This window comes from Thermobia domestica, chromosome 12, assembly GCF_964235325.1.
Source record: "Thermobia domestica chromosome 12, izTheDome1.hap1.1, whole genome shotgun sequence".
NCBI classification, from domain to species: Eukaryota; Metazoa; Arthropoda; class Insecta; order Zygentoma; family Lepismatidae; genus Thermobia; species Thermobia domestica.
The window spans coordinates 226299861-226314333 of record NC_137465.1 but is presented as its reverse complement, the minus strand read 5'-3'; the positions used below and the strand labels follow the sequence as shown (position 1 = coordinate 226314333).

General features: G+C 33.0%; 1 protein-coding gene across 2 annotated transcripts in view; it reads right to left on the bottom strand.

Moving 5' to 3' along the window:
- Positions 1-14473, bottom strand: part of LOC145667069 (ABC transporter G family member 20-like) — an 88010-nt gene that overhangs the window by 48328 nt on the left and 25209 nt on the right. For both annotated transcript variants that reach the window (XR_014127859.1, XM_081734768.1), the window contains exons 6-9: positions 10966-11056; positions 8825-9091; positions 4962-5066; positions 3511-3599 (exon numbers count right to left, since the gene is read on the bottom strand). Coding sequence is in view for 1 of the 2 variants with exons in the window: in XM_081734768.1 (XP_081590894.1) it covers positions 3511-3599; positions 4962-5066; positions 8825-9091; positions 10966-11056 (552 nt within the window). In the remaining variant the exon portion in view is untranslated. The remainder of the gene's footprint in view (positions 1-3510; positions 3600-4961; positions 5067-8824; positions 9092-10965; positions 11057-14473) is intronic.

Below are 14473 nucleotides of genomic sequence, written 5' to 3'. Positions count from 1 at the left end.
GTTAAAAGAAGAACTTATTAAAAGATTTAAGGAAATTAAACAAAGTAATCGAAGTAAGTATGAAAAATTTAAAGAACAAGATCAGCCTGTTATTGATGCAATTAAAGATTTAGGGCAAGATATATCAAAAGTAGCAGAAGAAAATAAAAATCTAATTCAAGAGTTAGTTCCAGTTGTACATAAAAGTGCTAGAGTGGATTCAAGCTTATTAGAAACACCGCCTATGTATGATAGTTCTATAAATGAAAGTGATACGCCTATAACAGAAGAAGTAAAACACATGAAAAAACAAATTAAATATAAAGTAGAAGGAATAGAATCTTTAGCAACAACTCATTTTGGTAATATTGCCTCAAGATATTATGCAACTAGAGATGATAAAAGTTTTGGAATACAACCATATGATGAAGATGGGAAAATTATACATATGATAGGAAATGCGGAAGTTAAAATTCATGGTGATGATTTAGTTATTAATAATCGACATTATACAGGAACAGAAGGTTTATGGGAATTATTGACAAAACATAATCCAACAAATTATAATGATGATGATCTAGAAAAATATAAACAAATAGTAATTGATTCTAGTGTTGCATTTCATAATAATGATCCAAGTACAAGAAAACAAAAATCTAGTAAAGGTAAAAAATATAAAGAAATTATCAAACCTATTTGGGATGAATATATAAAACCAACAACACCTTCAAAAAAGACACCAAAATCTGGAGAAGGAATAAAGGTATATAACGAATTATCAAAAGAATACATATGGATGGATGATGTAAGAAAACTGATTGATCGCTTGATTGTTATTGATGGGGAAGAAAAATCTGGAAATGATAACTTTTATAATGAGAAAGTAGGTATTATGGATATGATTAATTCTAAACTTGCACAATTTATACCTAATGATCCAAAAGGTATAGGTTATTTGATTAAGATATTGAATACGCTGCCACCAAAATTTTGGAATAGTGAAAAGTATGGAAAAGGATTAGTACTTTAATAAAATGACTATTCCAGATAACATTCCACGTGAGAATTTAATTGTGTTAATTGAAGATACTATATTAAATCTTGAGAAGTTATTAATGAAAAACAAAAGGAAGTTTAAGAGAATAAAATGTGTTTATACTACTCTTATTACGTTATCAATTCTATTATCAGCTTCTACAGGGTTCATCAATGTATTTATTCCTGTTACAGTGTATTCAATTATTACAACTGCATTTGCTTCGGCTTCTGCTGTTATCACTGGTCTATCAACACGGTTTAATATAGCTTCAAAGAAAGAATATTATAAAAATATGGTGAATCGAATTCGGCTGTTTAAAGATGAGCTTAATGTAATTAAGCTCATGAATGGTGAATTAACAGATGAAAATGTAAGAGATATTGTTAACAGAATCAATGACATACTTAACGAAATTCGAGGCTATTAGAAACTGATTTTTAAAAAGTTTTAATATAATAAATACGATGGCGAGTCATATTGAACTTTTAAATAAACTTGGAAGTCTTGAACAAAAACAGGTTATTGGATTAAGAGAATTAGAATTAAATACAGAATATAAGATTGTGAAAATGGAAAAGATTAAAACTAAGTTTGGAAAGAGCATTTTAGTTGAATGTGAGGAGTTTAAGGTATTTCTTCCACCTAGATTTACAAAACACTTAACAGATAAAATGATTGATGAGATCGTTAAAGATGGAATAAAAATCAAATACACTGGTTTAAAAGATAATTATCCAACTGTTGAGTTCTGTATGTAATTTCAAATGATGATCGGTTTTGTGAATCCAAAAAATGATCAAAAATATGTTGTCAGAAGTAAAAAATGGAGTGAATAGAATGGATCCTCAAAAGAAATTTATACTTACTAATAACTTTAATGTAATTGTGAAAAATGTGCAAACCGAAGTTCAAGTTGTTTTTGATATTAACGGCTGTCTATTCAGCTTGAATTATGATCAGTGGACAGAGTTTAAGAAGTCATTGTTTCCTATAGAGAACGAGGTTAGCAGACGATTCCATTATCAGTATCCGAACTTGTAACTATTAATATACTAATTTGTAACTATTATGTAATTATGTAGAATTTAGTTAACTTTTATGGTAAAATCATAAAAGTGTTTTGTAATTTTATTTTACTAAATTTAGTGATTTTTATAACTAGATTTAGTGATTTTTTTTGGTTTTGTAACTTGATTTAGTGATTTTTTATAACTAGATTTAGTGATTTTTTGTAACTAGATTTAGTGATTTTTGTAACTAGATTTAGTGATAGAATGCATTAGAAGTTATTATGAGTAAGATAGAAGTTATTTGAGATGTGATAGAAGTTATTTGGGATAGGGAGTGCGCTGCAAATTATTAGGGAGTAGATTAGAAGTTATTAGAGATGATAGGGTGACATATAGTTAAAATGGGCTAATAATGAATTTGTCTGCAGAATCCCCATTATCTATCTACTGAAATGGATTAGTTTAGAAAACTGAAAACACTGGAGAGTTCAGACTGGTATATAATATGGAATTAACATTTAGAGCATAGACTTGATTACCAACTAACTTACAAAATAATCAGATTTTGACGTGACTTTGCAGATCGGAAACACTTATCAAGATGTATCATGCATGACTCACGCCAAAATTAAAATATGCATAGATTGTTTGGAACTTTGTAGCAAAACACTCTTCAAAATTGAAATAACTCACTCAAAAGTTTTGCGATATCTAACATATAAAGGAAAATATACTATTAAAATTATAGAGATTACAATACTGCATTAACAAATTTAGGCTAACATCTTTAGAAGAAAGAAACAATGATTGTGGTTTTTTTTAAAGATATTTTATTGAAGTTTACCGCTCATTTTCAACATTGAGACGCGGATCTGTAGCTTAAGGTACAATCCCGAACCACCGTAATGCGTTCAGATTTTCATCTCCGTCACCGAGAATCGAATACGGGATTACGTGCACCAAACATCAACGCGATAACCACTTAACAAGAGGAAAGGCCAAGAAGAAACAATGACTTTATATCTTGGTATGAATTATTGCACAATAAAATACATTCAACTTTAGAAACAGTTAATCATAACTTCCTTTAAAAAATCGCTCATATAAAAGTGTAAGTTTTTCTTTGCCAGATAGCCAGAACAACTTAAATTGCAAGAATTGTAAAAATATTGATATATATATATATATACTAAAAACAATGAATTTAAAATTATAAATAAAGAAGTGTTTGAGATATGTACTACACTGCAAAAATTACTTTTACAAGTAATTAAAACATATTGTGAAGAAAAGATACTAGACATTGTAGTTAGACAGGCCTATAGTGTTTGATACGTTAAAAAATAATTTAAAAATTATAGAATTGTTTCAAATTCAAACTTTGAAGTATCTTTTGTCATTTATGGTACATTTTTCAACAAAGTTGTTACATATAATGATGTTAAAATTAGAAATAAGAATGTTAAAATGATTATAACTTACCCTTTGTTTCGAGAGACTGTTCGCAAAGTTTTCAGAAACAAAGCGTATAGGTGCGTAGGTGAACAGCAACATTGACGTCTAAATCCCCACTTAAAAATAATATCAGTATATGAATCAAAATAGTGTTTTTTTTTTAATTTAGGTTAAAAAAACTACTGTAAATACTCCTGTTTGTACTCTACGAAATGCATGAGCTCTAAGTAGTTTCTAAGCGAATTAAAGAATGAGCCACTGACATTTGATAATAACATTATGAAAGTACATTTCGATCAAAAAAAGTTGATTGGACTTCAAACAGTTACATAGTAAAATGGACTTCTAAAGCTTAAATGGAAAGAAAATCGTTCTTATCGTATAGACTAGAACATTAAGATGATTCGATTTGTTTTATCATAACATCATAATTTAAATTGTGGTCACAAGTCATACGAAGATTTGAGATTCTTTTTTACTACTTTGATTTGTTGTGTAAGTCTTCCTCTCTTTTAGTTATTAATCTATTATTTATTGACCCTCTAACTCGGATTCTGGCTAAGCTTAAGAGAAGAAATGATCTGCTGCTACTGAAAATTACGCTGATGCATTTAAATAAGATTACATCTGAAAGATATGACTTTTTCGCACTTTACAAGTATGTCTCATGCGTAGAGTATAGAACAAAAGTCAAAAGAGAATAAGAACAGTCAAAAGAGTGAAGAATTGATTAGAAAGGAAATAAATATAATTAGGCATGGGCATTTATGGTAAAGACAAAAGTCAGAGATGTGGCATATTAACATAAGATTTCACCCGTCTAACAATAAATTAGGATTTAGGTACGTTGAAAATCTGAGTTCATTATGCTTTTTTAAATTAAACTTAATACTACATAAAGATCAAAACTGAAAGGTTGTTGGTCTGCGGTGGCTCAGTGGTACAGCGTTCACCTCTGGTGCATGGGGTCTTTGGTTCCATCCCAGCTCGCGTCAAGTGAGCTTAGAGGTGGACAAACACCGTGTTCTTGGGTTTTCTCGGGATTCTCCCGTTTCCTCCCACTTTCTTCATTCCAACATTTCATCCATTTCTCATCATCACCGTCTCCTTTAGCCTAGCCGGCATAACCATTAGAGAATAAGACTTAAAGATTTCATTTCATTTTCATTTTGAAAGGTTTGTGGTATAATGCATACTTTAATTTCCGTCATTAATTTAATTAATGAAGGTACCAAAAAGACTTTTTATTAAAACTTTTCCTTCCTTCCTTGGACATAACAAAGAGATGAGTTCAAATGCTAAAATATTTTATGACATAGACAAAAGATAAATTTTAAAACTAAAATATTTATCTTTTCTTCATGTTCTTTCTCAAACAAAAAAGGATAAAGTATAATTTGAGAGACGAAAGAAGAAAACCTAATATCGAAAATAAAAAAGTAAAAAAATAAATAAATAAACATCTTCGTATTACTTACATGTAATGATGTTAATATTCCTGGCTCTGTCCCTGCGGGAACTTCAGACATTGTGCTAATTTCAGATTTTGAAACTTTTTTTCCTAGGCGATCTGGTACAACTCCCTAGTATAATAAATGTATTTGGTCTAGGAATTAATTCGTGCGGTTGGTACGCACACATTGAAGCTGTAGTACAAACACAAAATACATAAATACCTTAAGAAAAATATTGTCCATCGCTAGCCACCACTTTCGCCCATCTGTCAGGCAATGTACGGATTCCGTGGCGAAAGAAGTCCTCATCCTTGGAAGCGATCCAGTCAGAGACCCATGTTTCGATATCTTCTGAAGAAGTAAACCGCTGTCCAATCAAATCGTTGTTCATGCAATCGAACAAGTAGTAGTCCGAAGGAGCAACGTCTGGTGAATACGGCGGGTGGGGTAAAACTTCCCATCCGACATTTTCTAAATAGGTTTTGACCGGTTTTGCGACATGTGGGCGAGCGTTATCATGTTGAACAATAAGTTTATCATGTCTGTTCTCCCATTCTGGTCGTGTTCTGGCCAGAGCTTGCTTCAAACGCATTAATTGTCGTCGATAACGTTCTCCATTCATAGTTTCACCCGGTTGCAGCAGCTCATAGTACACCACACCTTTCATATCCCACCATATGCACAGCATAACCTTTGCACAGTGAATATCTCGTTTTGGTTGTGATGGACCTGGTTCACCTGGTTTCACCCAGGCCTTTTTTTCGTTTAGGGTTCTCGTAATGGATTCACTTCTCATCACCCGTAATAATTCGATGCAGAAACCCCTTTCTGCTCTGTCGTTGAAGCAGCAATTTGCAAATGGTTTTTCGTCTTTCAACGTCTCTGTCTTTCAATTCATGTGGAACCCAATGTGACATCTTTTGAATCATTCCCATGGCTTTCAAGCGTTTGGAGACTGTTGTTTGATCAACGCCTAATGCTGCTGCAAGTTGTTCCTGCGTTTGACACGAATCCTGCTCGAGCAATGCTGTCAATTCTTCGTCTTGAAATTTTTTTGGCTGTCCAGCTCGCTCTTGGTCTGCGAAGCCGAAATCACCACTTCTAAACCGTGCAAACCACTTCTGACACGTTCGCTCAGCTAGAGCATGGTCACCATACACTTCCACCAAAATACGATGACTTTCAGTCGCACTTTTCTGCATGTTAAAGTAATGCAGCAGGACACCCCGCAAAAACACTTTATCAGGCACAAATTGCGCCATGTTCACTTAACTACAAACTGGTGTTGTTGACGCTTTAATCCACTGCCCTATACTACGAACGATACGCGATGACAGGGGTTTGCAACACATGTGTGGATACACGGAACTGTGGGACGCTCCGTTCGTTGCGCCATCTCTTGTCCACCCGCACGAATTAATTCCTAGACCAAATATCAATTTAATATAAATTTGTAATATTTCAAATACGAAACAACAAAAAAAGTCTATAGTAACTATCGAAAGGTTGTAATTGTTACATGTTTAAAGGAAATTGTCTGGATTAATCATGTCATGTCAATAAGAATATTTCATTTTACAAAGTAGACTTTTGGTTTGTCATATTATTAAGAACATTATATTATTAAGAATGCAAATCAGTCCTTTAGTGATCTAAAAAAGAAACAAATTGTATGTGATCAAAATTAAGGAACATATATTAATATAGATCAACACTAACCTAGAAATATTTCTGTGAGACTGAAGTTACCTTCAAATTCTCATCTATATTTCAGACATAAATCTCAAGTGCTCTTCGTCATAGTGGTTTAAAGATTAAACATATTACACTGATGGTTTAACATGTTTTTGAATACCTTTAGTGCCACTTCAGAAGCAGTTCGATTTTTCTATTATTTCTATTTTATTTTACTTTGCTTTCAACACCTGCATAGCCATAGTTTTGCCATGTCCGGTGACGACTAAAGTTATTATCTTTAGTTATCAAATTAAGTATTGAAGGTATGGGTTTACATTTTGAAATTATTGAAAATTTATCCGTAAATGGCTTTGCGCTGAAAGAGGAAGTTATCTTAATAAATTACACTAGTTACTACAGCCTTCAACAACCGGAGTAGCAGCCATAGATATTGTGAAACACACACAAGAAAGAAAGACATACATCCCGTAAACACTGAGTGATTCTTTTAAAACTCGTGGATTTCATTTGAGACTAGAATTTCTAACTGAGGTCCGATTTTCATGTGGCTTATGGCAAATGATCAAGTAAGGATAGGGGATTTATGGGACAATGTTTACTGGTTTAAATTCATCCGGGGTTATATCGGCCACGCCTCAAGAAAAACAGCAAATATTCGCCAGTGTACCTTGCAATTGAAATGGGGTTTTGGATATTTGAAGCGAAATTGCAGAATACAAATTAAGTGTTAGTGAGAATACAAATTAAGTGTTAGCGGTAACACCCAAAAATCCCATGTTGAATAGCTACAGCCGATTTCTTGCGACAAACAACGGAGAGATTTCTTGGGCTACCTAAGGAGTCGATAAATGACATTTTCCACAAGAGCTGCCTAGAGGGTCCGATGCTTCCCTGTCTCACTCAGAAGCGATCTTGTTTCTTCCAATTTATTCACTAGCGACCATAAGTATATTATGTTATCTGGTGCAGAACGTGAGGCAAATTTGTTTCTAAATGACCTTCGCGAAGTAACAACAGATTTCGCTTACCAAAAACTTTTAACGATAAATTCATGTTGCTCCAAAGAGTACACTATTTTCACTGTGTCCCGATTATACTCACACAGTAGCACAGACTTGTACAGTGCAATTCCCAATACAACAGCCCAATTTCCTATTTCTTATTCTTATTGACCTTGGCGAGGTTTCCATATACGAAAAAAACTCAAATCTTCACACAGCAGCGCACTTGGTTCCAATTGTAAGATGCACTGGCGAATATTTCCGTGTTTTCTTGAGGCGTTCCTGATATTACTCCGGATGAATTTAAACCAGTAAACATGATCCTACAAATCTTCCATCCTTCCTTGATCACTTGCCACAAACCGCATGAAAATCGAACTTCTGTTAGAAATCCTAGACCCAAATGAAATCCGTGAGTTCTAAAAAAAATCATCCTGTACACAGACACCAACAGAAACGCCACTTTCATACATAAAGACTGTTAATCTAAACGCTTACATTGCTGTCTTTTAGAAGTTTAGAAGTTTAACTCTTCTCCTTGAGCAAGGTATTGTACAAAAGTAAACATTTATCATATTAATATATATAGGGTTGGATTTAGGGGATGCACCCTCCTTCGATGTAAATATATGTTCTCTAAAACGAAAAGCTAGCAGTGAAAATAGCAACACTTTCATAAGGATTATGTAGGACACAAGCATCTCTTATTTTCCAATTGTTTATGATTAAAGAAATTCCTGATCTAAAGCAACAAGCTAATTATATACTGAAAATTATACAGATACAAAGCGGGTGTGGCTCAGTTCCTACAGAGTTGGCTTTTCATTCGCAAATTCGCAGGTTCGATTTCCAAGTCCAATCACTGAGCATTTCGATGGCAATTACTCATTCACGCCACAGATGCCTAAAGGCATTTTAAAAATTTAATTTAATTCAAATGTACTGGTAGTTATTGTTGCACCCCTGTCAGAAAATTCTGGATTAGGCCCCGTATATATGCACAAATACCTGAAATTAAATTAAGGTAGGAGCTTGAAACCCCCGCGTTCTTAACGAACTTCAGCTTACGTCATTGTTCTTAAATATGTCATCCTATAACATATTTAGAAAACATATACTTAATACGCTAAGATTTCTTTTAATGGAACAATTAATTGGCATACGTTAAGGCGTTCGTATTTTATTTACCTTATCTCGAAACAGAAAAGGATATTCTTGTGACGACTTCTTATGACTTCCCTTGCTCGCCCGGCTCCCCACAGATAATTTAGAAGCTGCTTCTTTTACTTCAACATAAGATGATCTTCTTTTTTGCATGAAGTCTTCTTGATCAATGTCCCCTTCTTTGTGAGCAAGTTTCAGAAAGACAGCCTCAAGCGTTGGACATGAGAAACGCTTAAGCAGACTGTCAGGAGAATCTTCGATCATCATTTTACCAGCTCGCAAGAACCCAACCTAATAACAATCAAGGAATAATAATAATAATAATATAAACAATCTTTAAAAAAACGTATCTTTCATTTTTATACAAGGAGTGATCAAGAAATACAGTGAATAATTTTATAAGAAACAAAATAATAAGCTTAGATGGACTTTGATTTAATCTCCTTTAAAGCTGCTAGCAATGTACTTAGGTCGCCTTCACACTAGATCTTGTGAGCCGCTCATGTGAACCTGTAGTGTGAAGGCATTGAACACTTTTGAGCCACTCAAAAGATCGTGATGCCAAAATGTCAGCCATGTTAGAGTCAGAAGAAGCTGCAGCTTAATCTTAGCGATAAATTGCAAGAAAAAAGGAAAAGAAGATATACAACAATGTGGATTCATCCTATAAATTGATCAAGACTAGAAGAATTTATTTTACAGTACAACAAATGTTGTATTTTGCCTCAGTTCGGTGTTTTTTTTTTTTTTTTTTTTTTTTTTTTGTAGTATAACTCATATATAAATATATAACTCCTACTTACTATGATAAGTATATACTGATTACACATTATTTGCAATAATTTAAATGCACTATATTTCAGAATACTTATTATTTGTTTCATAGCGATTCGGTACATTTCTGCATAATAACATGGCGTCCTCTTGCATTATTTTGTAACAAGCATAGATAAACAAGTCTGGCAAAGGAACTGTTATCATAGTAACCGTACTATTGTCCTTAACAGCTTTAGCTGTAGAGTGTGAGCGTTAAAATCGTTCGCTCTCATTGGTATTGGAAATAACTAGTTTTTTTGCCCCTAAATGATACCAAAGAGAGGAGGAAGCGAAACAATGAATCAACAAACATTGATATTTATCGACTGATAATATAACATCTACAAAATAACATTATTCATGACATTATATCATTTTCTTCTTCTTTTTCTATCGTATAGCGAGAGCATACGTTAAAGTACTTTTGCCCTACATATTAAATGAAATAAACAACGTAAGTTACAGGTGATCGTTATAACAGTCTGTTTCCTAAAATGAGGAACGATGAAAGGAAATTTTTCAATTGCATCAGATGTCTATATCTTCGTTTAACGAACTAGTGCATTTCATGAGAGTAACACCAAAATGGGAAAATTTTCTATATCAAATATTTGTGCACTTTTCTTCACTCAACTGAGTTCATGCTCACGTGTGAAGGGCTCGCATAAGACTGTGTATTATTTTCTTCCCGCCAGCAGCCCGCACGAGCCAGCTACTAGCGGGGTGATCTTCATAGCAGCTTAGAGCCGCGTCCCACTAGTACCGAAGCGCGTGTGTGAAGGTGTACATTTAAGAAAATGTAAAACTAGCAGCTGCAGCTCACGTGAGCGACTCATACAATTTTCTTTCTTTACAAGGTAAAATAAACACCAGTTTCGCTCATGTTTTCTCTTTAAATAGTCAGCATGGTGTTATGATGGATGTATCACGGTTTAAGAACATTTACTCTGGAAAAAATAACTTTGTAAACTTTTCTTTAAGAAAACATCATTCAGATTTCCTCTTTATGAGCGCAGCAATCTGCTGTAATCGATGCTTCAACCCTTAAATACATTCATGTATTTAGAAAAACATTATTTTGAAATTTTGTTAATAATTTCAATGCTATTTTTAAGAATTTTTGTTGAATACTTATTTACATTTTATGGGGCATTCTGTTATATTTTAAGTCATATTTTGCCACTTCTAAAGCATAAATGCATGTATATATTCAAAGTTTCTAGGTCAAAGAAATACTAGCCCTAGTAAAATAATAATATAAATAAAGCTATTATTTCATATTCTTTCTCATTCTGACAAGAAATAAAAATGACTCAATCTGATTCACAATCCTTCATACATATTCCTACCTTATGAGATCGTCTTGTTTCCTCTGCATAGTGCGTAGTCAACACCACTGTCGTCTTTCCTTCCGACAGCTCTAATAAATGTTGCCAGATCCTAGATGACAAGATATTAACTTATATGAAATAATATTTTAACAAAAGAGACACTGACCAAAGCTTAAAACTTTACTTTATTTTAAATTATAATTTGTAACTGTTTCGGATATCTAGCATATCCTTCTTCAGACACGATCGAAATTAATGAAAATACAGACATATATATAAATGTTGTTATAATTTAAAATAAAGTAAAGTTTTAAGCTTTGGTCAGTGTCTCTTTTGTTAAAACAATTAATCCAAAGCCATGAATAGTCTTACTATGAAATAATAATAAAATATAAGCAGTTGTTTTAATGTAACCATGACAATTGATAGCGTACATGACGCAAGGGTGTGGTATTTTAAGCTGTTTCAGAGCTAGACGGAGATTTCTTTTGGATTCATTAAGTGTTTCAAGTGTTTTCTTTCTTTTTTAAAAAATCTTATGTCTTTTCTCCTCACTTCGACTATGATGAGTTCATAACCTGTCTGCAACTCCGCAATGCCAGTGTCCAACAGTTAATGGAGTTCCCATATGATGTTTCTAATGCCTAATGACGGTGCCTAATGAAATCGAACTAGGTGACAAAAGTTGCATTATTTCTAGATTGACTACACCATTCATAATTTTAAAAGTAATTTGCATTTTCATTCCCCGCAAGGACCTGAAAGTTTGCAGTTTCTATGTTAAATTTCAAAACTTCACTTAAAATATTTAAAAATAAGTTTTAAAATCCACCAAATCACTTCCCACTTGCTTAAGAAAGATTTGTGTTCACTACCATAATACCTATGGTTTTGAAATAATTTTTGTGCTTTATCTTATTACCTGCAGAGATCTTAAAATTATGGTATTTATACAGTGAATCTCAAAATGCATTGAAGACATTGACAATTTTCGAGAATTGTCAAATAATATCCTATTAGATTTCAAGCCTTATGCGTGACTAGCATAATTTCGATTATTTTTAAAAATATTTTTCCTTCATCTTCGTTACCTCCAACAGGTTTTAAAATGCAGTTTCACATTAATATCTAAAAACACATTGAGCATAATATTAACATATATTATATAAATTTAATAATTTTGCATTGAAATTATTTTTGATATGCACCTCTTTGCTAATTCCCAGAAACACCCAGAAATCAGCACGAGGAGATGGCTGCATATAGATTTCCGCCCATCCTCCCATCCCATCCACCCTACTTTTGGAAATTATCTCTTGAACTCTTTGGATTTCGAATGTGGGCACAATTGACATATCCAAAAGTCTTGCTCTGATAAATTCATCTCGAGCTAAGACACCACACACTTCAAAGGAAGCTTCGGTAACAGTTTTAATCCACCTCTCGATTGCTTGGGTATGACATGGTAAGTGGAAAACAGGCAGAAGGACAGATGAACCTCCTGTTACACATTTCTGTAGATCCTCCTCTGAAAAATGTCTCATAAGGGGTGGCTCAGTTACTTCGCGTTACTGCCAGTTGATTACGTCAATGTAATCATGAGCAATAAAGTGTATTGCTGGAATACTGAACTTGCCTACAGGAGGTGTTTGGTTTGAGCTTTTGACCTTGGGTCAAGGATTCTACGCAAAACGAGTTCTCGAATATGCTTTCGATCATCGGCGAGCATATATACCAGTAAATTCTCCGGATGCGCGAAGAAACCATTGGCTGAATTGTCCTATCTAGAATGAGCTCCAGTTCATTGCTTAAATACCGTGAAAAGGTTATAACACGATATAAGTTCACAGGAACATCCTTGATACTAAGGTTACATTTAATGTAAAATCACATCGGAGCATACACTTTCATGATGATTGTAAGAAGCTCCTTCAAGTTCGAAGATGGATCAGTAGTGCTTATGTACACTCTAAGCACTACGTTAGTAGTAGTGATCCATCTTGCATGAGATAATTTTCCAGGACTTCTTCATGCAAGGTTTGGTGACCACTCAACATCAGAGATTGCTTTGCAAATATCTCACATATATCTGGTCTATGCTACGGTTTCTGACGTTTTTCTCTTCCAGGGCCGGGAAAGTTCCTTCATTCGCTTGAAAATTAACGATTGATAAATCCTCACAATTGGCTAAACTTTTCCCTATAGTTCCGAAAATTTTTGAGGACCCACTGTTGCGCCATCTAATTGCTGTGGAATATGCCTTAGAATATACCATAAAAACTGCAAAATTTCAGGCCCTTGCGGGGAATGAAGATGCAATTTATTTTAAAAATCATAAATGGTGTAGTCAATCTAGTAATTATGCAACTTTTGTCACCTCGTTCGATTTCATTGAGCAGCTTTAAAAAAATTCAATATTTTCAAAAAATTCAAATACTCATAAAAATTGCAAACTTTTGAGGCCCTTGCGGGGAATGAAGATGAAGTACAAAAATTATGAAAAAATTCACGAATCCTACACTAGTCAATACACAACTTTTGACACCTAGTGCTATTTAATTGGACTACTTTTGATTTTTTTTCGATCCACCCTACTCTATATTAAGCGAAAATATTTTCCAGACCTAAAATTGTACGGAGGAAAATTTAATTTGTGACATCACTGAAAAAAAATATAATTATACACTACTACAAAAAATATACCATACGTTTCTAAGACAGTTTGTGGTGGTATAAAAGTATTAATGTTTATAATGTTGTCGAACATTAAATATTATTAGATACAAATTTAGGAGTGAAAAAGAGCATTTATTCTTACTTTCGTAGAGAAGAAGAACTATTACGTGTAGAGAAGAGAGAAGTTCAAAGATTTAGAAATTCATTCTCCCAAAGAAGCTCGCACAAGCAAAACTGAGCAACATATTACAAATAAGAAATTCATGATTAATATATATACCGGAATATGAGAGAGAGAGAGATCCATAACATAATTGTGTAAATATGAAAACCATAACCTTTAGTGTAGGTTAGCTCAAGTTGTTTTACAAAAAGAATCACCATATTTATACTAATTTTCGTCATATATGCGCAAACTTAATCTGCAACTAGACTACAACGTGAAGAATATAAGTTAATTGCAAAAATACTTTTTAACAGATCAGCAAAAGAATTTTGTCAACAAACTCCCTATTTTTAGTCATTATATTTGTGTATGCATTAAGTTGTAAACTTGTACGAGCACAAGTTTGGAAAGAGTCTTAAGTAGAAAAAGTATTAGTAGTTTTAAAATAGTAGTTTTTAAAATACATTTTTAGTAACATATTTAAACCATAAAATTATAAATTTTGACGTGTCCAAATAAATCTGTATCGACTATAAAATCTTATACACTAATAAATATAAGAAAAAAGTATTAAAAATAATTTTAAAATAAATACCGAAACCAATAATATTTTGTGCTATTTTAGTAAAGATGTACGAAAACATTACATTATCTAGCAAAATGAAGCATACAAAGTTTCCATTA